At 38.5% G+C, this 19,830-nt stretch overlaps 1 protein-coding gene across 2 annotated transcripts in view; it reads right to left on the bottom strand.

The window, feature by feature from the left end:
• Positions 1–1,980: 1,980 nt before the first annotated feature.
• The window catches only part of pcmtd1 (protein-L-isoaspartate (D-aspartate) O-methyltransferase domain containing 1), a 70,084-nt gene continuing 52,234 nt past the window's right edge, over positions 1,981–19,830 (bottom strand). For both annotated transcript variants that reach the window (XM_067979926.1, XM_067979927.1), the window contains 4 exons: positions 17,291–17,393; positions 10,255–10,426; positions 7,422–7,545; positions 1,981–3,952 (listed from right to left, as the gene is read on the bottom strand). In XM_067979926.1, coding sequence (XP_067836027.1) covers positions 3,582–3,952; positions 7,422–7,545; positions 10,255–10,426; positions 17,291–17,393 — 770 coding nt within the window. In that variant the 3' untranslated portion in view covers positions 1,981–3,581. The remainder of the gene's footprint in view (positions 3,953–7,421; positions 7,546–10,254; positions 10,427–17,290; positions 17,394–19,830) is intronic.

Below are 19,830 nucleotides of genomic sequence, written 5' to 3' on the forward strand. Positions count from 1 at the left end.
CCTTTTAAACATTTCAACATTTGCATTCAATTATATGGCTAACCAAAATCAGGAAGAATTGAATCACATTTTCTGAACAAACTCAATTTTTTTACACTTACTTAATTCTAGATATATCCAGTCTCTCTCATTTTAAAATAAATTGGTCAAAGCTACACTTTGAACTTGGCAGCTTAATGAAAACTCTTCACTGACTGTCTCCTTGTTGGCTTAATACACTTATTGGCAATACAATATGCGTCTTATAACTGTGGCAAACCAAACACATTAATTCTTCCATTAGTAAAGTCCTTATTTATTTCAACATTCATCAGATATTTTGACTCTGTAACTTGTTTTTCCAATACCTGCAGCTCTGGTGCAAGCTTGCAGATGTTATCACAATTGAATCCCTCCCAGCTCAATATTACAGTCTCCAATTCCCAACACTTGTGTGAATCCAGAGTTTCAAATTGTCTGGTTTAAATTTAGGTATTAGCGTTCATATTTTAGGAATCTTGCCTCATCCTCAGATTAAACAAGTTTCTCAAAATTCAGGAAGCTAACCATTATTTCTCTTGACAGCTGTTTATTAATATCCAAAATGCAGTTTTCACTATGTATGGAATGCATAGATCTACATATTTGCATCTTAGAAGTTCCTGCTTAGCTGGCAACTTAGCAGTTTGTGCTGTAGTACTTACTCAACTGTATAGAAGAAAAAAAAAGCTGATCCAACTGCTTGAAGACCTGTGTATTAGCTCCCCCCCAAATTATGAACAGTCACCATCTTTATTTGAAATGTATTACAAAACTAGCTGATTTGATTTTACTAGAGAATCTTACTATAGACATTTAATGCACACAATGCAGTTAAAAGTCTTGCAAAAAGTCTCTCTGCACATTACTTTCCCCTCCTGCTTTCCATTTTATTAATTTAATTTCCCTGCCCCTTAATAACTGCCAAAATCTTAAACATGTTCCTTCCATATTTCTGCTGAGCAAATAGGTTACCTACTCCAATAGCACTGTTGCTCCATGAATGCCTTAAAGTTAATTGGCCCCAAATTTTCTCAGGGCCTGCGATGCAATTATAGGGTTAGGCGGAGGGGGTGAGACAGAAGCAGCCTGGTAGGCGTGGGAAAAATCAGGTAGCACCCAGAAATAGTCTGTTTCCACACAGAGTAGCAGCCAAAGGGAATTCCTGTTCAGGGCTTGACTTACCAAAGGAGGCAGAGCTGGCAGGGTAATGCAGCCCGCCCGATAGTTTGTGATTCCTTCCCCACTTAAGTCCATGAAAATGTGCAAGTGGAGCCCACAATGTCTTTAGGCCTGATTGGTGGTCTGAAAAGCCTCAGATATGAGCCTTGAAAATTTATTTTTTGGCCCAAATACTTGCCGAACATCATCATTTTGTGCAGGACCGCCAGCAGCAACCCCATGTGACCATACAGCACTGCATCTTGCTCCCCACCCCAACCTCTAACGGATGCCTACGATGCAGCCATACTGGCACAGGCACCTGCCAGAATTATTAAATCTTAGGTGAACCCAGATACTCCAATGGGGTCAGGAGTAGAGGTCACGGACACATTGGGATTCCTCCTTTACTGCTGTTAATGCAGCAGAGTGGGATTGAGCAATTTCAACTTCAATACGATTCTCTTCCCTTCCAATGTGGCACACTTTACCTCATATGAAAACTGACAAGACAGATTACATGTATTTTAGTGCTGGTTGCTAACCAAAATATGCCTATAGATGGTGCTATGAAGAAATCACATTAGCTATTACCTTAGTAGGCTGTGTAAAGATTTAATTTGATTACTGCATTTGCATGTTTAGAAAATGGAATAGCTCATTAAAAGGCAGACCATCCCACTCCCTCATTTGGTTGGTGCCATTCTCCAGTTACTTCTTTTCTAAAAAAAAAGTGGTCCATTTTATTTAAATCCCAGCAATCAAAAGGCAGACATTATAAACTTGTCACTACAACACAGATGACAAAGAATATCAATTTTATTGCAAAATATTTCCTCAATAATCAATGTATACAGAAGCAAACTTATTCATTTAAATTGAGCTTTCATAGAACTGCTACCGTATGTTTACAATTAGTCATTCTATGAAATGAAACAAACCACATTTTCAACACCAAAAAGCAACACTTCTAAACATGAATTTATATTTCTTGATCAAAAAGTTACAGAAAATTACATACCTATGAAAATACATCTATTGTTTTTGTTTTACCACTGTATATAATAGATCAAATGACAAACAATGCAGAAAAAAAGATTTTTCAATGTCTGTACAAAAAGTCTAATATTTACCTGAATATCACTCCACGTATCATCACCAAGTTCACAATCCACCCTGGATTTATCATCTTGGTACACCATTGCAACATACTGTACATGGTATCAAGAAAAGATCCCTCTGTGTCCTCTCCCTGAGCTGTACACAAACTGTCTAAGGATTCAGGAGAGGTGCAAATGAGCAAAGTACTACAGCAAGCAAATCAGTGGCTATGGTATATTGCCTTACTTAACATTTTTGCAAGTTTGCTACATAATCCTTAAGGTCCCAGAGTATTGTATAAGGGTATTTTACTATTCCAAAGTAATTTCAAAGTGACAAAGATAACAGCATTTTCACTGTTCTAACACTGGAAGAAGAGAGTTCAAAAATAATAAGTCACAAAGCAAGTTTTTGTCAAAAAGTTTAAAAGTCTTGGCAAACTTAAATTTTCCAAAGTTCTAAAGTGCATCTGCTGTATAAGCACCTTGTACTATCTTTTGAGTCTAAACATTATACATCCTCATATTAGTAATTAGAAAATGAAACCATTACTTGTGTCAATGCCCAATTATAGGACCTGCCAGATCTTACTTGTGGGCAGTAAACACATCATTAAGTAGTTGTATAACTACCAACTACTGCTGGTATAGCTAAATTCACACTTGAACTGAACTGCTTCAAAAAGCGATATTTTTTTTGCATTACCATAGAAAATCTTTTCTTAGGTTAACACAGTTCTAAAAATTAAACAAATACATTGCTTTATGTCTGTTATTTATCGTATGGTTGCGCATGCATGACTTACAAAGGGAAGTGGTAATATAGTCAGTAAAAATTGCTAATTGCACTAGCAAATCTGATTAATCAAGTTATATTAAATGGTACTCACCACTTAAATGTTTAAAACCTTTATGCAACTTTAAAAATAACCTACTTTTCATCTCCTCATAGAAAATGTGAAATCCTTCACCTTCTCAAAATGTTCTTATTGAGCTATCAGAAGTCCCACAAGATTAATGTGTACAATCTGAAGTAGTATTCTGCTTGAATCTTCAAATTTGCACTCAGCATCTGAACATAATGATTCCCTTCACTGGTAAAGGTTAAGTTATCCATACTCAATGAATTAAAAGTATTCAAGTCAAATCAATTTAGTCATACTTTTAATGTTTGAAACCTGCTATCTTTATATTCAAGCAACTGTCTTTTTTGGAGTGATTACTCTAGAAAATGCTACATTTGAGAACTCAAAGAGACATATCAGTGGACATTGTTACCTTTAGGATTATTTTTGTTCAGTGCTATTTTTGTCTATAGAATGTTAGGTACGCTTTTAAAGATTCTGGTAGTGGCAGACTCAGAATTCTCTCTCGTAGCAAATTTGGAGAAGCTTCTTCCGGTTTGAGGCCTTCATTAATTTCTTTTTCTTCCTCCTCTCTATTCTCTTCTTCCATTTTATCATCCTCATCACTGTCAAATGGCTGAGGTATCAACTGATTGCCTACAAACACATAGGTATCAATTTTGCGCCTGCGGAGCTTCTTGCGTTTCCGTTTTGGTGCAACCTTCTGAGGAATGCCTTTGGCCTGAATCTCTTGATTTATCAAGTTTCTAAGATTCCGACGAATATAAATTCTTGCCAAGTCCTGCAGGCATCGTACAGTTATCGGTGCTATACAAGAAAAAAAAACAACTTACTTCTTGTTTAATTTATATATTGTGTTAGTTGATCACCCATGATGTTGCACATGGCGAGTCAAGACCAAGTATAGTCTTCTGCTGAAGTGAGGTTAAAGGGTGGGGAATAATTGGTCCAGGGCACGCAGATGTAATTTAATCCCCATTTTACAGACATACATTCTGTCCTTATATGGAGCTTTAAAATGAAATCATAGAATGATTACAGCACAGAAGGAGGCCATTGAGCCTGTGCCAGCTCTTTGTAAAAGCAATCAGTTAGTTCCATTCCCCCGCTCTTTCCCCGTAGCCCTGCAAATTTTTTCCCTTCAAGTATTTATCCAATCCCTTTTTGAACGCCACAATTGAATTTGCTTCCACCACCCTTTCAGGCAGCGCATTCCAGATCATAACTACTTGCTGCATAAAAAAGTTTTTCTCATGTCACCTTTGGTTCTTTTGTCAATCGCCTTAAATCTGCATCCTCTGGTTCTCGACCATTCCATCAATGGGAACAGTTTTTCTTAATTTATTTTATCTAAACCCTTCACGTTTTTGAACACGTCAATCAAATCTCCTCTTAACCTTCTTTTCTCCAGTCCATCCATGTAACCGAAGTTCCTCATCCCTGGAACCATTAGTAAATCTCTAAGGCCTTCACATTCTTCCTAAAGTGCGGTGCCCAGAATTGGACACAGTACTCCAGTTGTGGCCGAATCAGTGTTTTGTAAAGGTTCAACATACTTCCTTGGTTTTGTACTCTATGCCTCTATTTATAAAGCCCAGGGTCTTTTTTAACCGCTTTCTTAACCTGTCCTGCCACCTTCAAAGATTTGTGCACATATACCCACAGGTCTCTCTGTTCCTGCACCCCCTTTAGAATTGTACCATTTAGTTTAAATTGCCTCTCCTCATTCTTCCTGCCAAAATGTATCACTTCGCACTTCTCTGCGTTAAATTTCATCTGCCATGTGTCCACCCATTCCACCACCTGTCCTCTTGAAATCTATTACTATCCTCCTCACTGTTCACTACCCTTCCAAGTTTTGTGCCATCTGCAAATTTTGAAATTGTGTCCTGTACGCCCAAGTCCAAGTCATTAATATATATTTTAAAAAGTAGTGGTCCTAGTACCGACCCCTGGGAAACACCACTGTATACCTTCCTCCAGTCGGAAAAACAACCGTTCACCAATGTTCCATTTCCTGTCACTTAGCCAGTTTCGTATCCCTGGTACCACTGCCCCTTTTATTCCATGGGTTTCAATTTTGCAGACAAGCCTATTATGTGACATTTTATCAAACACCTTTAGGAAGTCCACATACAAAACATCAACTGCACTGCCCTCATCAATCCTCTCTGTTACATCTAAAAACTCAATCAAGTTAGTTAAACACGATTTGCCCTTAACAAATCCGTGCTGGATTTCCTTTAGTAATCCAAACTTGTCCAAGTGCCTATTAATTTTATCCCGAATTATCGTTTCTAAAAGCTTCCCAATCACTGAGGTTAAACTGTAAAAGTATTGCTAATGAAAATAATATAGCTGTAATTATGAGAATTTAAAGCAGAATTTCTATGCTAAAAGTGCATAATCTAATTAGTATAATCAAAGCCCTACAATGACCTTGCTTTCAGTTACCTATCCAAAAATATACCATGAACTGGCTGACCTCCTGATTAGTTCCAACATTTTAGCTGCATTTGTACAGTAACAATTGCAACATGTTGTCACTTACCCTTAGCACACTGCTGAAAATGAAAGTCCTAATCAGGAGGAAAGTCACATTTTATTTTTTAAAAACCCACTCAAATGTAAATTAAAATGAACAAATGTAGTTTCCAATTTTGCAAGATAAGGCTTTGGAGGACCAGACCGAGGAATGTGTTTTTTAAAAAACCCATGACTCTTGTCTACATATTATGAGTTCTATTAAAATAGCACAAAAAATGATACACGATGAAAAGGCATCAAAAGATTAAAGATTACTGCAAGACTGCATTGTAAAAAGTAATTGAGGACTAAACATCCTTTAGTTTCATTATAAAAAAAATGTACAAGGATTCCTGCATAAATGATTTTCATAAAATCTGTAACATTATTAGAAATACATAAATTCACAACTGCTAAATTAAGAATTATAATTTTAATTTCAAAAAAGCCACTGTGATCCTAGCAAGGTTAATTAGGGCTTATAAAAAGAAAAGTTACAAGTAAAATACAAATAAGATAATTTAAATTTAATTTATATATTGTATTTTAGGCTGAATGATTTTTAACACTAGAAAAACACTTATTCAGCCTAAAATACAATATATATAAAACCACTGGGAATTTGGCAATAACATAGAAGTCAGATGCCTATACCAGTTTGCACCCCATCATAATAATCACAAAGGTTAAATGATTATTCCTGTTGTGAGGGAAACATTCTGAGCACCAATCAGAACATTGTTAGACACAGCTAAGGTTGGAGATAATTGATTATTTATATTTTTATTTTAATACACATCAAAATGGAGACAGTTTGCAAAAAAATTAAAAGGAAACACAAACAACCTTGATGTATTTGACCAAAACTTAAAAGTTCAGACTAGTTAACTTATTACGAGCAAATAATTGAAGTGAATGGAAAGAGTGGTTTTCAGTAAAATTAAAAACTTAGCTAGATTATGAACCCAGTAGCAGCAATCTTTCACAATCCCTCCATTGATTTTGGGGCAGAAAATGGGACAGCAACTGTTCCATCCTGTCTCCAGCCATCATCACAAGCAAAGGAGTTCCCGCTGGAAGTTATAGGTGATGTCATAAATCCAGTAGGCATATTGAAATGGCAGTCAAATGATGAAAAATATGTTATCCAACATATTTTTCATAATTTTACCCACAGAAACACTGGGTGCAAGGAACGCTTGTTCACCCCGGTACTGAACGTTGCTGTGGTGGCAGAGGGAGGATTTAAACTTTAAAACGTAGAGAGCCTGTACACTTGCTCATAGAGTGATTAATTGTAGAGGATAGGAAGTCAGGTTTAAGAATTTGAAAATGTTTTTATTCCATTTCAATTGGTGGAGCACCCGTGATTTTCTGAGAAGCCCCAGCTGTGGATGAGGCTACACTGGTGGCGCAGGATTCCAACAACATTTGTCCACAAGGGATAATTCCAATTGCTTTTGTGCTAAAATGATAAGAATCTCAAATTATGTCTTGAAACTCTAGACTTTTTTTTGTAGCATTTTAATATTTATAATCCAGAATATGTATTTTAAGAACTGCACGGTGGAAGTCAGATGATTAAGTACATTAACTTATTTATAACGAATGCATGCATTAGTATTACAGATGAGCTGCATATTATTGATATGACACTTGACCTTCATGCCCCCATTGCTTGAACCAGTGAAATATTAGCCAGGCCCAGCTAACATTGTCCCCTTTAAAAAAAAGCATTTTGAATACTTACGTAGCTTTACATTCTCTGATTTGAAGCAATCAGATCTGTTTGGTTGGATAAGAGGAGCAAATGAAACAGCCAATATGTTTTTGGCTTCCCATGTGTTCTGTCCTGTGCGTATTATCTGGGTAAGCTGTAGAGAAGGATGGCACTGGATAAGTGATGCAATGTTTTCTACAGAATGTTAAATTCAGTACAAAATACATTTTTCACAGTATAGTGGTTCATGAACAGAGGAACACACTACTTCCATTCAGGACATAGCAAATACAGGTGCTTTGGTATCTGCTGTTGTATATAAACACGCAAGTAGTGTCTACCACTGAACTCCAGTTTTTTTTTTCTGGGGTGCCTATGAATGCAGGGTGAGTCTTTGGCAATTTCAGACTTATTTAATTAGTGGGAGTCTTGGACTCTGCAGCATACACAAGCCTATCACTACAGTGAGTTATTTTTATGTGTGGTACGGTCTATATTTCAAACTCAATGGATTGCCTGTTGGGCCATGGACAGTTGCGTTAATGTTCAGGCCATGAAAACTAAATGTATGAGGTGGTTAAAAACACGCTAGGAAATTCTCTCAGGCAGAGCTGAAGCAGGTGCAGTTAAGTCATTAGTTCCCATTAAAGAACCTAAAATACAGATAAAAAAATGTTTTTATACAATGCTTATTTCTACATTTTTGGGTCTTTTTATGTTTTGTGTCAATGCTGTGGTAAAGTACAATTGTCCACCTTTGACACCCTGTAATTGAGTCCAGACTCCAAGGTCAAGTAGGGCATGGGCCTGACCTGACAACCCCTACTTCATCTGTGAGATTCCCCCCACTGCACAATTCACAAATCAGTGCTCTAGGCAAGACTGATAATTTGACAATAATAAACATTAAACTATGGGCAGTCTTATCCTGTAGACTTATATCAATTAAGAACTGGATTGAGACTGCCCAAACTCATTTTAGATGGAAGCCTTAGCTGGGTTCAATTTGAACCTAGGCCCAGAGATGAAATGGCAATGTGCAAATCCATAGTCCCAAACAAGTTCCCATAATTTATATTTTTCAATAGTAGCATTATTCCTCAACTTATGTGAATTACAATGTAATTTTCATACTTTTTCCAGTGTATAAAAAAGTAGTCAATACAGGCTGTACAAAATGCAAAGTACTCCTGGTAACCAATGAAATGGCAAAAACTGCATCTTCCAAGGGCTTTAGAAATTGAACTATATTGTCACTTACTGACACCCAGGTGCAGGTTGGGTATATGGCAGCCAATAACCCCCTGTACTTTGAGAAATGTAACCATATCAGGCTATTCAGTCGTCGGAACAACTTTTGTCATTTAACTGTGATTGGTTCTGGACCTTAGCTTTCCTGCTGTCATTCTATGTCTCCATCTTACAGAACTTGCACAGAAATATTAAAGAAAATACAAGAATTTTTTGTTGTTGATGCTGTTGCCCTCTTTAAATCCCCCCCCCACAAAAGGAGTTCATGTTAGAAACTGCAGGTACACTCCCCACAATTTTACATCCGCTAAAATTAATGAACAGAACATCATGGGGAGCAAACCAGTGCTTTTCTAATATGCGCTCCCCTAGCGGGCAAGGCTCTGCACTTAAGTATGCATTCAGAAAACTGGCCGTAACTTTTTCGGATAAATGCAATTTTGAAACAACTTGGGACCAGAGAACGGCTCCAGGTGAAGAGCATAAACTGTATGGTAGGTCGAATGCCATGGCACAAAGCTCATTTTGTGTTCCGGAAAAATTTCAGTTTTCAAGAAAAGAAATTTGACTTGGTACAATAATGAAGACTCAAAAAAGGAATAATACATGGGGAGAGGAGGAAGAAAACGAGGAGACGGAGGGCTACTTGGGGCCAAACTGAGCCCATATTGAAAAATCTAAGCTGACAAGTACTAAAGCCACACACAATGTCCTATTGCGCCCATAAAGTCAATCTTTGAACTGAAGCAGTAGTGCTTAGATTAGGGCTACAGACTCAACTGCGAAGATTCACTAGCAGCAAGAAAAAGTGTATCCAGAGAACCCAATTTTTCCATGAGAATCCCTTTCTCCCACTGCTTAAATAAGTTTGTAATTGCCAAAGACTCTGTCTACATTATTCAGATTTGCGTCTCATTACAACAGTCACTTTCAATATCTGTGGACAGAGATATTCGGTAACAGATGTACAAAACTCAAAGTTTAGTGGATTCATTAACTAAAACAAGCTAAAAGACAATCAAAAGAAATATCTCAATGACCAAAAGGGCCTTTTGTGCAAAGAAAATTCTGTCCACACCCAGATGCAGCAATTACAAAAATATGACATACAGCTTCAAATTAAATCAGCAATCAATTCCAAGACTAAAAGAAAAACTTAGTAGACTTTTTCATGGTAGATAACAGCAGCAACATACTGTTAACAGGTAGGAACAGAACCTTAGAAGCATTCCGGACCAAGGCCCAAGGCATGTGTTTGGGATGAGGAAGAAGGTAGGAAAGACAATAGCTCAAGGCTATAATTTGCAAAATATTTTTGTATTCAAGGTGAAGGATGTTAGCGCTGGGAAATGGAACACTTCCCATTTCTGCCATGCCCACTAGAAATTGGCTTGTGACTACAAAAACTCATTTCATGTAGGACCCTTACAGCCAATAGACAAAGGCAACTTTCATTCCATCAGTCTGGGCTGGATTTGAACTCAGGTCCCACAAGCGAAAGGCTTTGACTGATTTATGTGAATCTTAATGTATGTCATAGGATAAATGAATGAGAGTCAATAAAACTAATACATGATAAATCTCTGAATATTGTTTTGAAGGGGAACATTACCTGATCTTCCATAGGCATAACAAGAATTCCACCAACTTTCAGAAAGATTTTCATGTAATTCTCATGATCCTTTTGGACGCCAGCTCCACAATAAACACGGTCATACTGAAGACTGTCTGACAAAACATCTAAGCAGTTTCCAACCACAAAGACTGGCTCACAGAATTCAAACCTATAATTTTTTTTAAAACAATAAAAACAAAATGATGAAAAAAAAATCACTATGCTTGCGGTAAATGGGTATAAGCAGGTCACTAGACCATTCAGTAAACTTCATACAATCCCCTCCTACTTTACAGGTAACTTCATATTGACATATAGCAGATTAACATCATTACTTTTGACGTGCAAGGAAGGTATGCTAACTTAAAAAAAATAAAATGCAGTCAACAGCAACTTTTACCACATTACGCAATCATTAAAATAATAAGAACATGATTGGGCTTGGTTGTGAGACCCTCCACAGTCAAACAGCATGTTGACCAGCTTGGCTTGCACATGAAGATTGGCTACTAGCATATTGTACAGCAGGGCTGCTGCTGTCCATGGAACCCAACACAAGTAAAATCCTACAGGAGGAGGGAAGAAAATTAGGATAAAGTAATTTGATTATATTGAAAATTCTTGGATAGTACAAAATTGAAAATAAACTGGTATACTGAGATCCTACACCACAATCCTCAACGTACTACAAGGACCCAAATCCATTGGTTTTAGGTGTTGTATTTCAAATTCTTTAGTCAGATTATCCATTCAGATTCACTAGGTTGCTGCCTGATGTGAGGAAGTACAAATACAAAGACTTGAAAAATTGGGTCCTTTTTTGTTAGAAAGGCAAAGATTATGGGGCAATAAAATAGAGGTGTTTAAAATTATGAAAGGATGCGACAGGGTAGATGGGAGCAGACTGTTTCCAGTAGTTGAGGGGTCAAGAACAAGGGGCTATAGTTACAAGATCAAATGCAAAAAATTATGAGGTTAAGAGAAACTTCTTCACATAGGATTTATGCAGCTGTTGAATTCACTTTCAGGGTTAGTGATTGAGGCAGAAACTATGTTAACATTCAAGATATGGGAACAGGGTGGGTAAATGTGATTAGAACTATCTGCTTGCATGGAGGGTAAAAGCTGATTGAACTGTTTGGATCAAATGGCCTGTTTCCATGTTGCAATATCAATGTCTGCATTTCTTAATTCCTCCAGTTAGACATCTCTTTGGTGGCTCAAAAGGCATCTGGAAATTAAATTGAGGATCAACAAAAAAGTAGGAAGCACTTTATCACATCCTGAGGAAATCCCAAAGCACTTCACATTCACTTATTATGTTGGCAAACATGGTAGCCAACTTGCAAGATCCCTCATTCAGCAAATGAGATGAATGACCAGTTAATCTATATTTAACGGCATTGGTTGAGGGAGGAATGTCGGTAAGGATACCAGAACTCCCTACTCTCCTTCGAATGGTGCCATGTGATCTTTTACATCTACCTGAACAGCCTGACCTGATCGGCTTTGGTTTAACATCTCATCTGAAGGATGGCACCACCAACAATGCAGAACTCCCTCAGCACTGCACTGAAATAACAGCCTAGATTACATGTTCCTGAAGTGTGGCTTGGAACTCAGTACCTTCCAACTCACATCAGAGTGTGCTATCAACTGAGCTAAGCTGACACAATTTAAGATAATTGACTAAGTAACACATAAAACTTTGCTAGGTTGCTAGAGATTTGTAGAAGTACCAATTTGTTTTTCTAAACAGCAACAATTCTTTAAGCTCAAAGTATCCAGGAACATCCTTTTGCCTTGGGAGTTAATTCTAAATTTTGATTATGGTCAAGAGCAAAACATCTACCATATTTCCAAGCATACTACCTCAAAATGCTTATCTATTGCAAAACAAGCAAAAGATTATATACCAGAGTTTTGTGATTCTGCACTCACCAGCAAAAAAAAACCTCTGCCCTATGTAACCAATCAACTTAATGATGGATAGAACTTATTCTCCTAGATATTGGAAATATAACAAATGCAAAGGAACCCTGCCCCTTCTACATTTATTGTGAGAGTTGTTGTTGAAGGTGCAACTATCTTGGCACCAATAATTATATTCTTTAGCGAGACTTTCAGCATCCCTAGTCTTTTAGTCCCACTACTGTATGTTGGAAGATCTGGCACAGTTGTCTAACGGAGACCACCAAAAAAAATTAGTTTGGCTATGTTTCCTTGTGCAAAAAGTTTAATCATAAAAAATACATAACTGATGCGTTAAGGGTACATTTTATGGGTCTATGATTTTGTCATGGGGAGCAGATTTAATGTAAATGCAAGGAGCAGGCACACAGATGTTGGTCTCCCACAGTCCAGTGTAAAAACATCTCAAGATTCACAATCATGAGTTGATGCAAACAGTCCATTAGAAAGTTCCTCAGGGCTGGACTGCTACTTTTTTTTTTAAGAGAAATGTTGGTCATGATGGGTTAACTGCATGGTTTGGGTCACATCCTGGTAAAACCTAGTGTCATAATCAACTTTGATTGATTCCAGTTTAGACCAGGGGCAACTATTTAAGGTGATATTGAAGTCTGCAACTGTAGGATTGATAAATTTGCTCATTACAGTGGGACTTTGACCTGGCCCAGCTCCCACCACCATGGTTTCTTTCTGAGATATCCTACTTCCTTTCCTCCCACAGCCTCTGCACGGAGCGATTCCTCAATCTCAATCTCAGCTTCCCTTGCTCCCTCTCCTGTCCTCTCTAAACCTCTCCCTCCATATAAACTCTCCTTCTCATGTTCACCACCACTTCCTCGACCTTGCCATCTCCTGTAGCCTCCCTACTCCCATGGTCTTGATCACGGACTAGGCTATCTCTAATCACTTCCTTGTATCCCACATTCATCACCCACATTCCCCTGTTCCCTTCCAACACTTTCATTCTGTGGTCATCTCTGGAAAAAAGCTCTCCTCTAAAGTCATTTACTTTCAAACCGTCTAACCTTGGGCCCTGCATTCATCATGATACTTCTGCAGCTGTCGATTTGCTCAATCACTCCCTCACTTCCACCTTTGATGCTCTTGTCCCCAAGAAAAGCTTTACTCTCTCGCATTCTGGTTGTTCCCCCTAGCGTAGCCTCGATTTTCACTCCCTCAAGTCCAAGGGGTGCAGACTTGTGTGTATTTGGCGCACAACTGGTTAAACCATCCATCACCAGATCTGGCTGGACCACATCAAGCACTATTGGGTTTCACTCTCCTCTGCCAAAACCACCCACTACTCCAGGATCATCCTGAAGAACAAAGATAACCTCCAGATTATGTTTTCCACTCCAAACCGTCTCCTTAAACCCCTTTCCCTTGCCTCCTCCAGCTTTACCGCCAACATGTGCAAGGAACTCATGGACTTCTCGGTCACTAAGATTGATTACATCCATTCAGCTGTTTCTGCTGCTTTCTTCCTTTCCTTTACCAAGCCTCCCTCGGCTCTAGCCCTGGACCAGCATCTCTGTCTAGTTTTTTTCCCCGATCTCCCCTCATGCACCTCCCTAACATCACTTATCCCTACCCCGCTACAGATCACCTACTGCTGAAATCTTCATCCATGTGTTTGTCACCTCCAGATTCGACTGTTCCAATGCTATCCTAGCTGGCCTCCAATCTCCACCCTTTGTAAACTTCAACTCATTCAAAACTGCTGCCTATATCATATCCTGCACCAAATCCTGTTCATCCATCACCCCTGTCTTTGCTAACCTACAATGGCTTATTCTGGCCTTTTGAGCATTCCCCCCTTCCTTCGCATCACCATAGGCTGCCATGCCTTCAGTTGCATAGGCCTAATGCTCTGGAATTCCCTCTGCTTCTTTACATTCCTCTCATCCTTTAAGAACTTCCTTAAACCCACCTATTTGACCAAACTTTTGATCGCCCTTCCTACTATCTCCTTCTTTGTCTCAGTGTACATTTTTTCTTTATGCCTCTGTGAAGTACCTTGGGATATTTTAACTATGTTAAAGGCACTATATAAATGCAAGTTGTTGCTGCCACCCAGGTTACACCAATTTGTTGGTGTAACCAAACATGGGGTTTCTGTTTGGTTACACCAATTTGTTGGTGTAACCAAACAGAAACCCCATGGTCCGAGGATCATGTTCTCCCACCTGTTTTGACTTTGCTAGTATTTTTGGCATTTTGCATTGGATGACCAAAACCAACAGAATACTGACATTCACAGCAGTCAAAAAGTGCTTTAAATTTTTCAGATGAGTTTTCACTATCACTATGGATGTTAAGATAACACACTTCCCTGTTTTTTGCTTTCTCTGCCTCGCCAGGGAGAGAAACCATAATAAATTTAAAAATCCCAAAGCTAGGTGGTCTGTCAAGATAGAAAGGAGAAAGAGGAAAAAGAGAGAGAGAGAGAGAGAGAGAAATGGAAAAAGAGGATACAAGAAGAAGAAAATATATCTGTCACTTTCTTGCCTTCCATCAAATCTTACGTATTAGGCAATGTTCTAAAAAGAATCTGAAAACATAGAACCTGTAGTATCGTTAGCCCACTGAACCTGCTCTGCCATTCTGTTAGCCACAGCAGCTCTTCTAGCCTCAATTTCCCATCCATTTTTCCATGTCCATTATAAATATAATATTTCTCTCTTTGGGAAGAAAATGACAGCGTAGAAATTGATGACTTTTTGTAAAATAAAGTTCCATTTAATTCAATAATACATAAAAACCAAACCCACCACAAAATCTGAATTCACATTTCACAGTATCATAGTAGGTACAGCACAGGAGGCAGCCATTCGGCCTATTTGAATAAACATTTGAATAGGCACATCAGAGTTAATAATCATTTTACAGATATAGGTCTCAATAAAATATAAGCCATGCCTTTGTGTTAATTTCTAAAATACTGATCAATTTAAAACTCTTTCAAACAACTCAACTGGTCACTTAAGATTATGGGGTAAATTTTAACTTCCAGCCCGGAAGGGAGAGGGGGTGGGGGGAGATTTCCAGGTGCGAAACTCGAAAGGTAAGTGAGGGCGCAACCTTAATGAAGCCCATCAATTGCACTTCCGGGTTTTGCGCTCTGCAGCCAGCCTGATCGACAGGTTGTCGGTCAGGTAGGCCTGCTGCAGCAGGGGATCAGAGGGAGGGAGGGGGGGGGGGGATCAAAGGCAGGGGAGAAGATCGGGGGGCAGAGAAGATGATCGTAGGTTGCTGGAGGTCGGGTGAAGAGTCGGAGAAAGGTAGGGATCCAGTCGGCTAGGTGAGTTCGTTGGGCCTGGATGAAGCACTCCTGCTCCTCCGGGCCCACAATAAAGGCACTCACCTCATGGATCCGGCCCTTCCCGCTTGCTTTTACCTGACATGAATCGGAATAGATGGGAAATGGGAAACGTTAAGGTTAAATTTATATTATTCCATACACAAAATATTAAGTGCCTCAAGTATCTCAATGAGGTACATTGCCCTTTTAAATATCAGCCTGCTGTCTTTAGGTGGGGGCGGGACTTCCTGGTGTCTGCTTTCCACACGTAGACAAACCTGCCTGGGTTAGACCCAGAAACAGGCATGTTGGAGCTGGGATGCCAGCCCGCTCTGAAAACAGAGTATTTTTATTCCCCACCTGCCCCCATTATTGGGGGTTAAAATTTCCCCCTATATAAATTCTTTTTTTAAAAAAAAGTGCGCATTCTACGTAAAAAGAAATTATAGCCGTGCTTTCCCTAGTGGTGCAAAAATTTGCAGCAGAGGTTGTTTGGAGGAGCAGCATGCCAAATACTACTGTGCAAGTTTTCTATACGCTATACAACAATTCCAGATAATAATTCCAAATAGGTTTCAAAGAATGAGTAATGTTTGCTGGAAACCCTAGTTTTTTTTATTGAAGACAGTAACAATTCATTTTGTATTTTTGGCAGTCAATACAGTGTCATCACATACTTGCCATTTCCAGTTTGAAAGAATTTAGTCTGAATGGGATCCAAGAAGCCCATTACAATAATGGCAAATGCCCATTTCGTTTTTCTAAAACTGGATATAATGTTAAATGTCATTGTTATTTGAAAAAACTTGTAGTGTCCCAAAAACTAGGAGGATACAAGTGAATAAAATTGACTAAGATAGAATTCAGTAATCTACTGAGTAAGTTTTATATGCATCACAAACATAATTACGACTAAAGGGATATAATGTCATTTTTATCTGGCCTTATTTGGAGAACAGGACATTGTATTTTTTGCATTTTGTTTTAGGATGTGGGTGACACTGGCCAAAGAGTGGTTTGCTAGGTGAACATCAAGAATAAACCACATAGTCCGGGACTGGAATCACATGTAGGCCAGAACAAGTAGGGCCGGCAGGTTCCCTTCCCTGAAGGGCATTAGTGAACCAGCTGCCAGTTTTCATGGTCATTTCTTCTAATACATAAATTACCAAATTTATCCAATCTAATTTCACAAATTGCTATGGTAGGATTTAACTAAACATCTGGGTTGCTAGTCGAGTACCATGACTACTACAACCAGTGTATCCCAATAGCTTATAGCTGGTTTTGTTAATCCTTACGAGATTCTTCCTAGTCTCAAAATAGCATTTATAGTGTCATAGAATAGCTGGTTTTGGCAGGTCTTGGAGAGACTAAATAAGCCAGCATATTGCCACAAGAATAATCCATATAAATTTGCAGATTCAGTACAGAAGTACCAGCAGAGCACATCATCTAATCTGTAAAACATTGAAATCAGTAAACAGTCCAATTTCCACAAAAAAAATCAAAAAGGCCCAATTTGGAGGATAATTTTTAACATATTGCATACGAAATCTTCAGTGTAATAAATGTTCCTTCATACAAAGTTGCACTTGCAAAACATGAAATTTATGCAAAAACAAGAATGAAAATCATCCACTGAAAGTTGATGCACATGCTGGACGTGTACCCAGGTCTTCGAAAAAAATCAGCACATTTTAATACTAAGCTTGGAGAAAAAAGGCTGTTGAAAACAAGCTCAAAGCACACCTTACTTACTTATCAAAACTGTCACTGTTTTTTATAAAATTGTCCAACTTTTCTCTGGCATAATCTACCACATCAGCGTGAATCTCAACTCCATGGTTTATCCCAAAAGGGCCTATAAAGCAAAGGATTAAAAAAAAAATCAGTAGACTGTAAACCTTAATAAATTTAAGCTCAATGTAAGCAACAATTTCTTTTCACAACACAATATAGTTCTGGATGAGAAAGTCCAATTAATCTATTTTAGCTCATCAATTCAAAACAAACCCATAATCCTCCAGAGGTATTCAACACTTTCCTAAATTATTTCAGAAGTTCAGCTTAACTCAGTTGGTAGCGTGCTCAGAGTCAGCACCACTGCAAGGCTTGAGCAAATAATCTAAAATGACACTCCAGTGTAAGACTGACAGAGTACTACATTATTGGAGGTCCCTTTTTTTGGGTGCGACATTAAATTGAAGTTCCATCGGTGTGCCAGGATGGACTTAAAACATCCCAGGACACTCTTTGATAATTGAGCTAGGAATTCTTCTAGTGTTCTAGCCAACATCTCTTCCTCAACCAACACCACCAAAAGATTAAGTTAGCCGAGAACAAATTAGCTGCTGCCTACATAACAGTGACCACACTTCAAAAGTACTCATTGGTTATGAACCATTTTGGGATGCCCTGAAGTCGTGATAAGGTGCTATATAAATGTAATTCTCTCTTTCTTGCCTCACTCCACTGCCCTGTCCAAAAGTCCATTCCTTATGCTGATAATTCTGCAAGAACATTGACATTAATCCTAAATTTACCTTTCACCAGCTTGAACCTATGCCCCCTTGTCCAACTATCACATTTTAGCTTGAAGCAGTGTTTCAGATTTATTTTTTCTAAACTAAACTATTTACTATCATATACTTCAATGGGGTCTCCTCTCAGTTGCCTCCTTTCAAGGGTGAAAAGTCCAAGTATCTTTAATCTTTCCTCATAACTGACACTAGTGATCAGTCTCATTGTTCTATTATACCTCCAGAGCTTGAATGTCTAATTTGCATTATATTGATCAAAACTGGGCATTGTACTCAGAAGCAGTCTAACTAGAACACTATACAGTTTCCGCATGATATCCTCTGACTTCGACTCTATTGATTTAGCTATACAGCTCATCATTTCATTTGCTTTGTTGATTGCTGCTCTGATGTGACTGGATGTAGTAGGGCAGGTTTTCCTTTGCAGTTCTGTCAGCTTCCTGGTGTAACTGCAGCAGGCAAGGGAGGGAAATCAGGCAGGTAACCATTCCGCTAGCTTCCCAAAGTAGTTTGTTAGGTAGCTTTCCATTTCTAATGGGATTCTTAGCTCCCAGTAGTCTTTGATATGTACAGCTGCACCACCTGCTTTCCTATCTACTCTTTCCAAACATCGATACCCTGTGGGTTGCATTTGTTTCATGGTCTTCCGATATTCCTATGACTTCATAGTTCCCAGCAGCCACAAAAGCCTGAAGTTCATCTTGTTTCAAATGCCTCTAGCATTCATCTTATAGAATTTCCACCTCTTTTAGCCTTCAATGTCTATCCGTTACTGATGGCTGGTTCTAGTGTTACTCTGAGTTGCTGTGATTCCTACTCATCTGTTGGGTAGAATCCAGTCATTGATCAGTATCACTTGGGATCTAATGTCCTCCCTGCTCTCCTCTTTTCCTCACCTCCCTCCACCCCCACCACCAAATTATAGAAATACTTCACTGAGACATCAACTCCCACGAGTATTTCCTGGATTGAAACTCGCTTCCACTCAACTAAACCTTCTAATTTTCTTATGGAAATGTTAAAGCGATTACAAAGGCACTGATTATTAAAAAATGGATACACCAAATATTAAAAAATTTGGGGTGGAGGGGGTCAAATCTTGGTTGCATGAGCATTTAGGATTGCAATGAATAAAACACTGTTGATTGATACAAATGCCATTTTAAAAAAAAACATTTAAAAAAAGGAGCCCAAGGTTAAGCAGGATCTAATAGAGATTTTCAAAATTGTGAAAGGTTCATGAGACTGCAACCCCTTCCTGAAAAGCCAAAATATCAACTGCCAGAACAGATCTAAAATGGCACAATCATGGGCAGCAGTCAAATCTAGACAATTATGCATGGTAAGTGTGTGTGGCTACCTTGAAAATATAATCAATTGGAACCTGATTTAGAGGTGCCAAGAAGCTTATGGGCAAATTAATAGCAAGAAGTCATTCAGAACTATCACTAAAAGAACAAAAGGGGGAAGTTGAAAGAAATTATATTCATGCAAAAGGGTTAACAGAACATGGAACGATTTACCACAAGTGACTACTAAGGCAAAAACTATAAACATCATTCAAAAGGGAATTGGATAAGTGTTTGAAAAGAAATACTGGGATACAAGGATATGACAGGAAATGGGATTAGAGCAGACAATGCCTGCTGAAGAGCTGGCACCGGCACGACGGGCTGAGTGGCTTCCCTCTGCACTGTAATGTTATGATCCTAATTTTTTTAATGAGTGTAATGAAGATGCTTTAATATCTTATTTATG

This window comes from Heptranchias perlo, chromosome 3, assembly GCF_035084215.1.
Source record: "Heptranchias perlo isolate sHepPer1 chromosome 3, sHepPer1.hap1, whole genome shotgun sequence".
NCBI lineage: Eukaryota > Metazoa > Chordata > Chondrichthyes > Hexanchiformes > Hexanchidae > Heptranchias > Heptranchias perlo.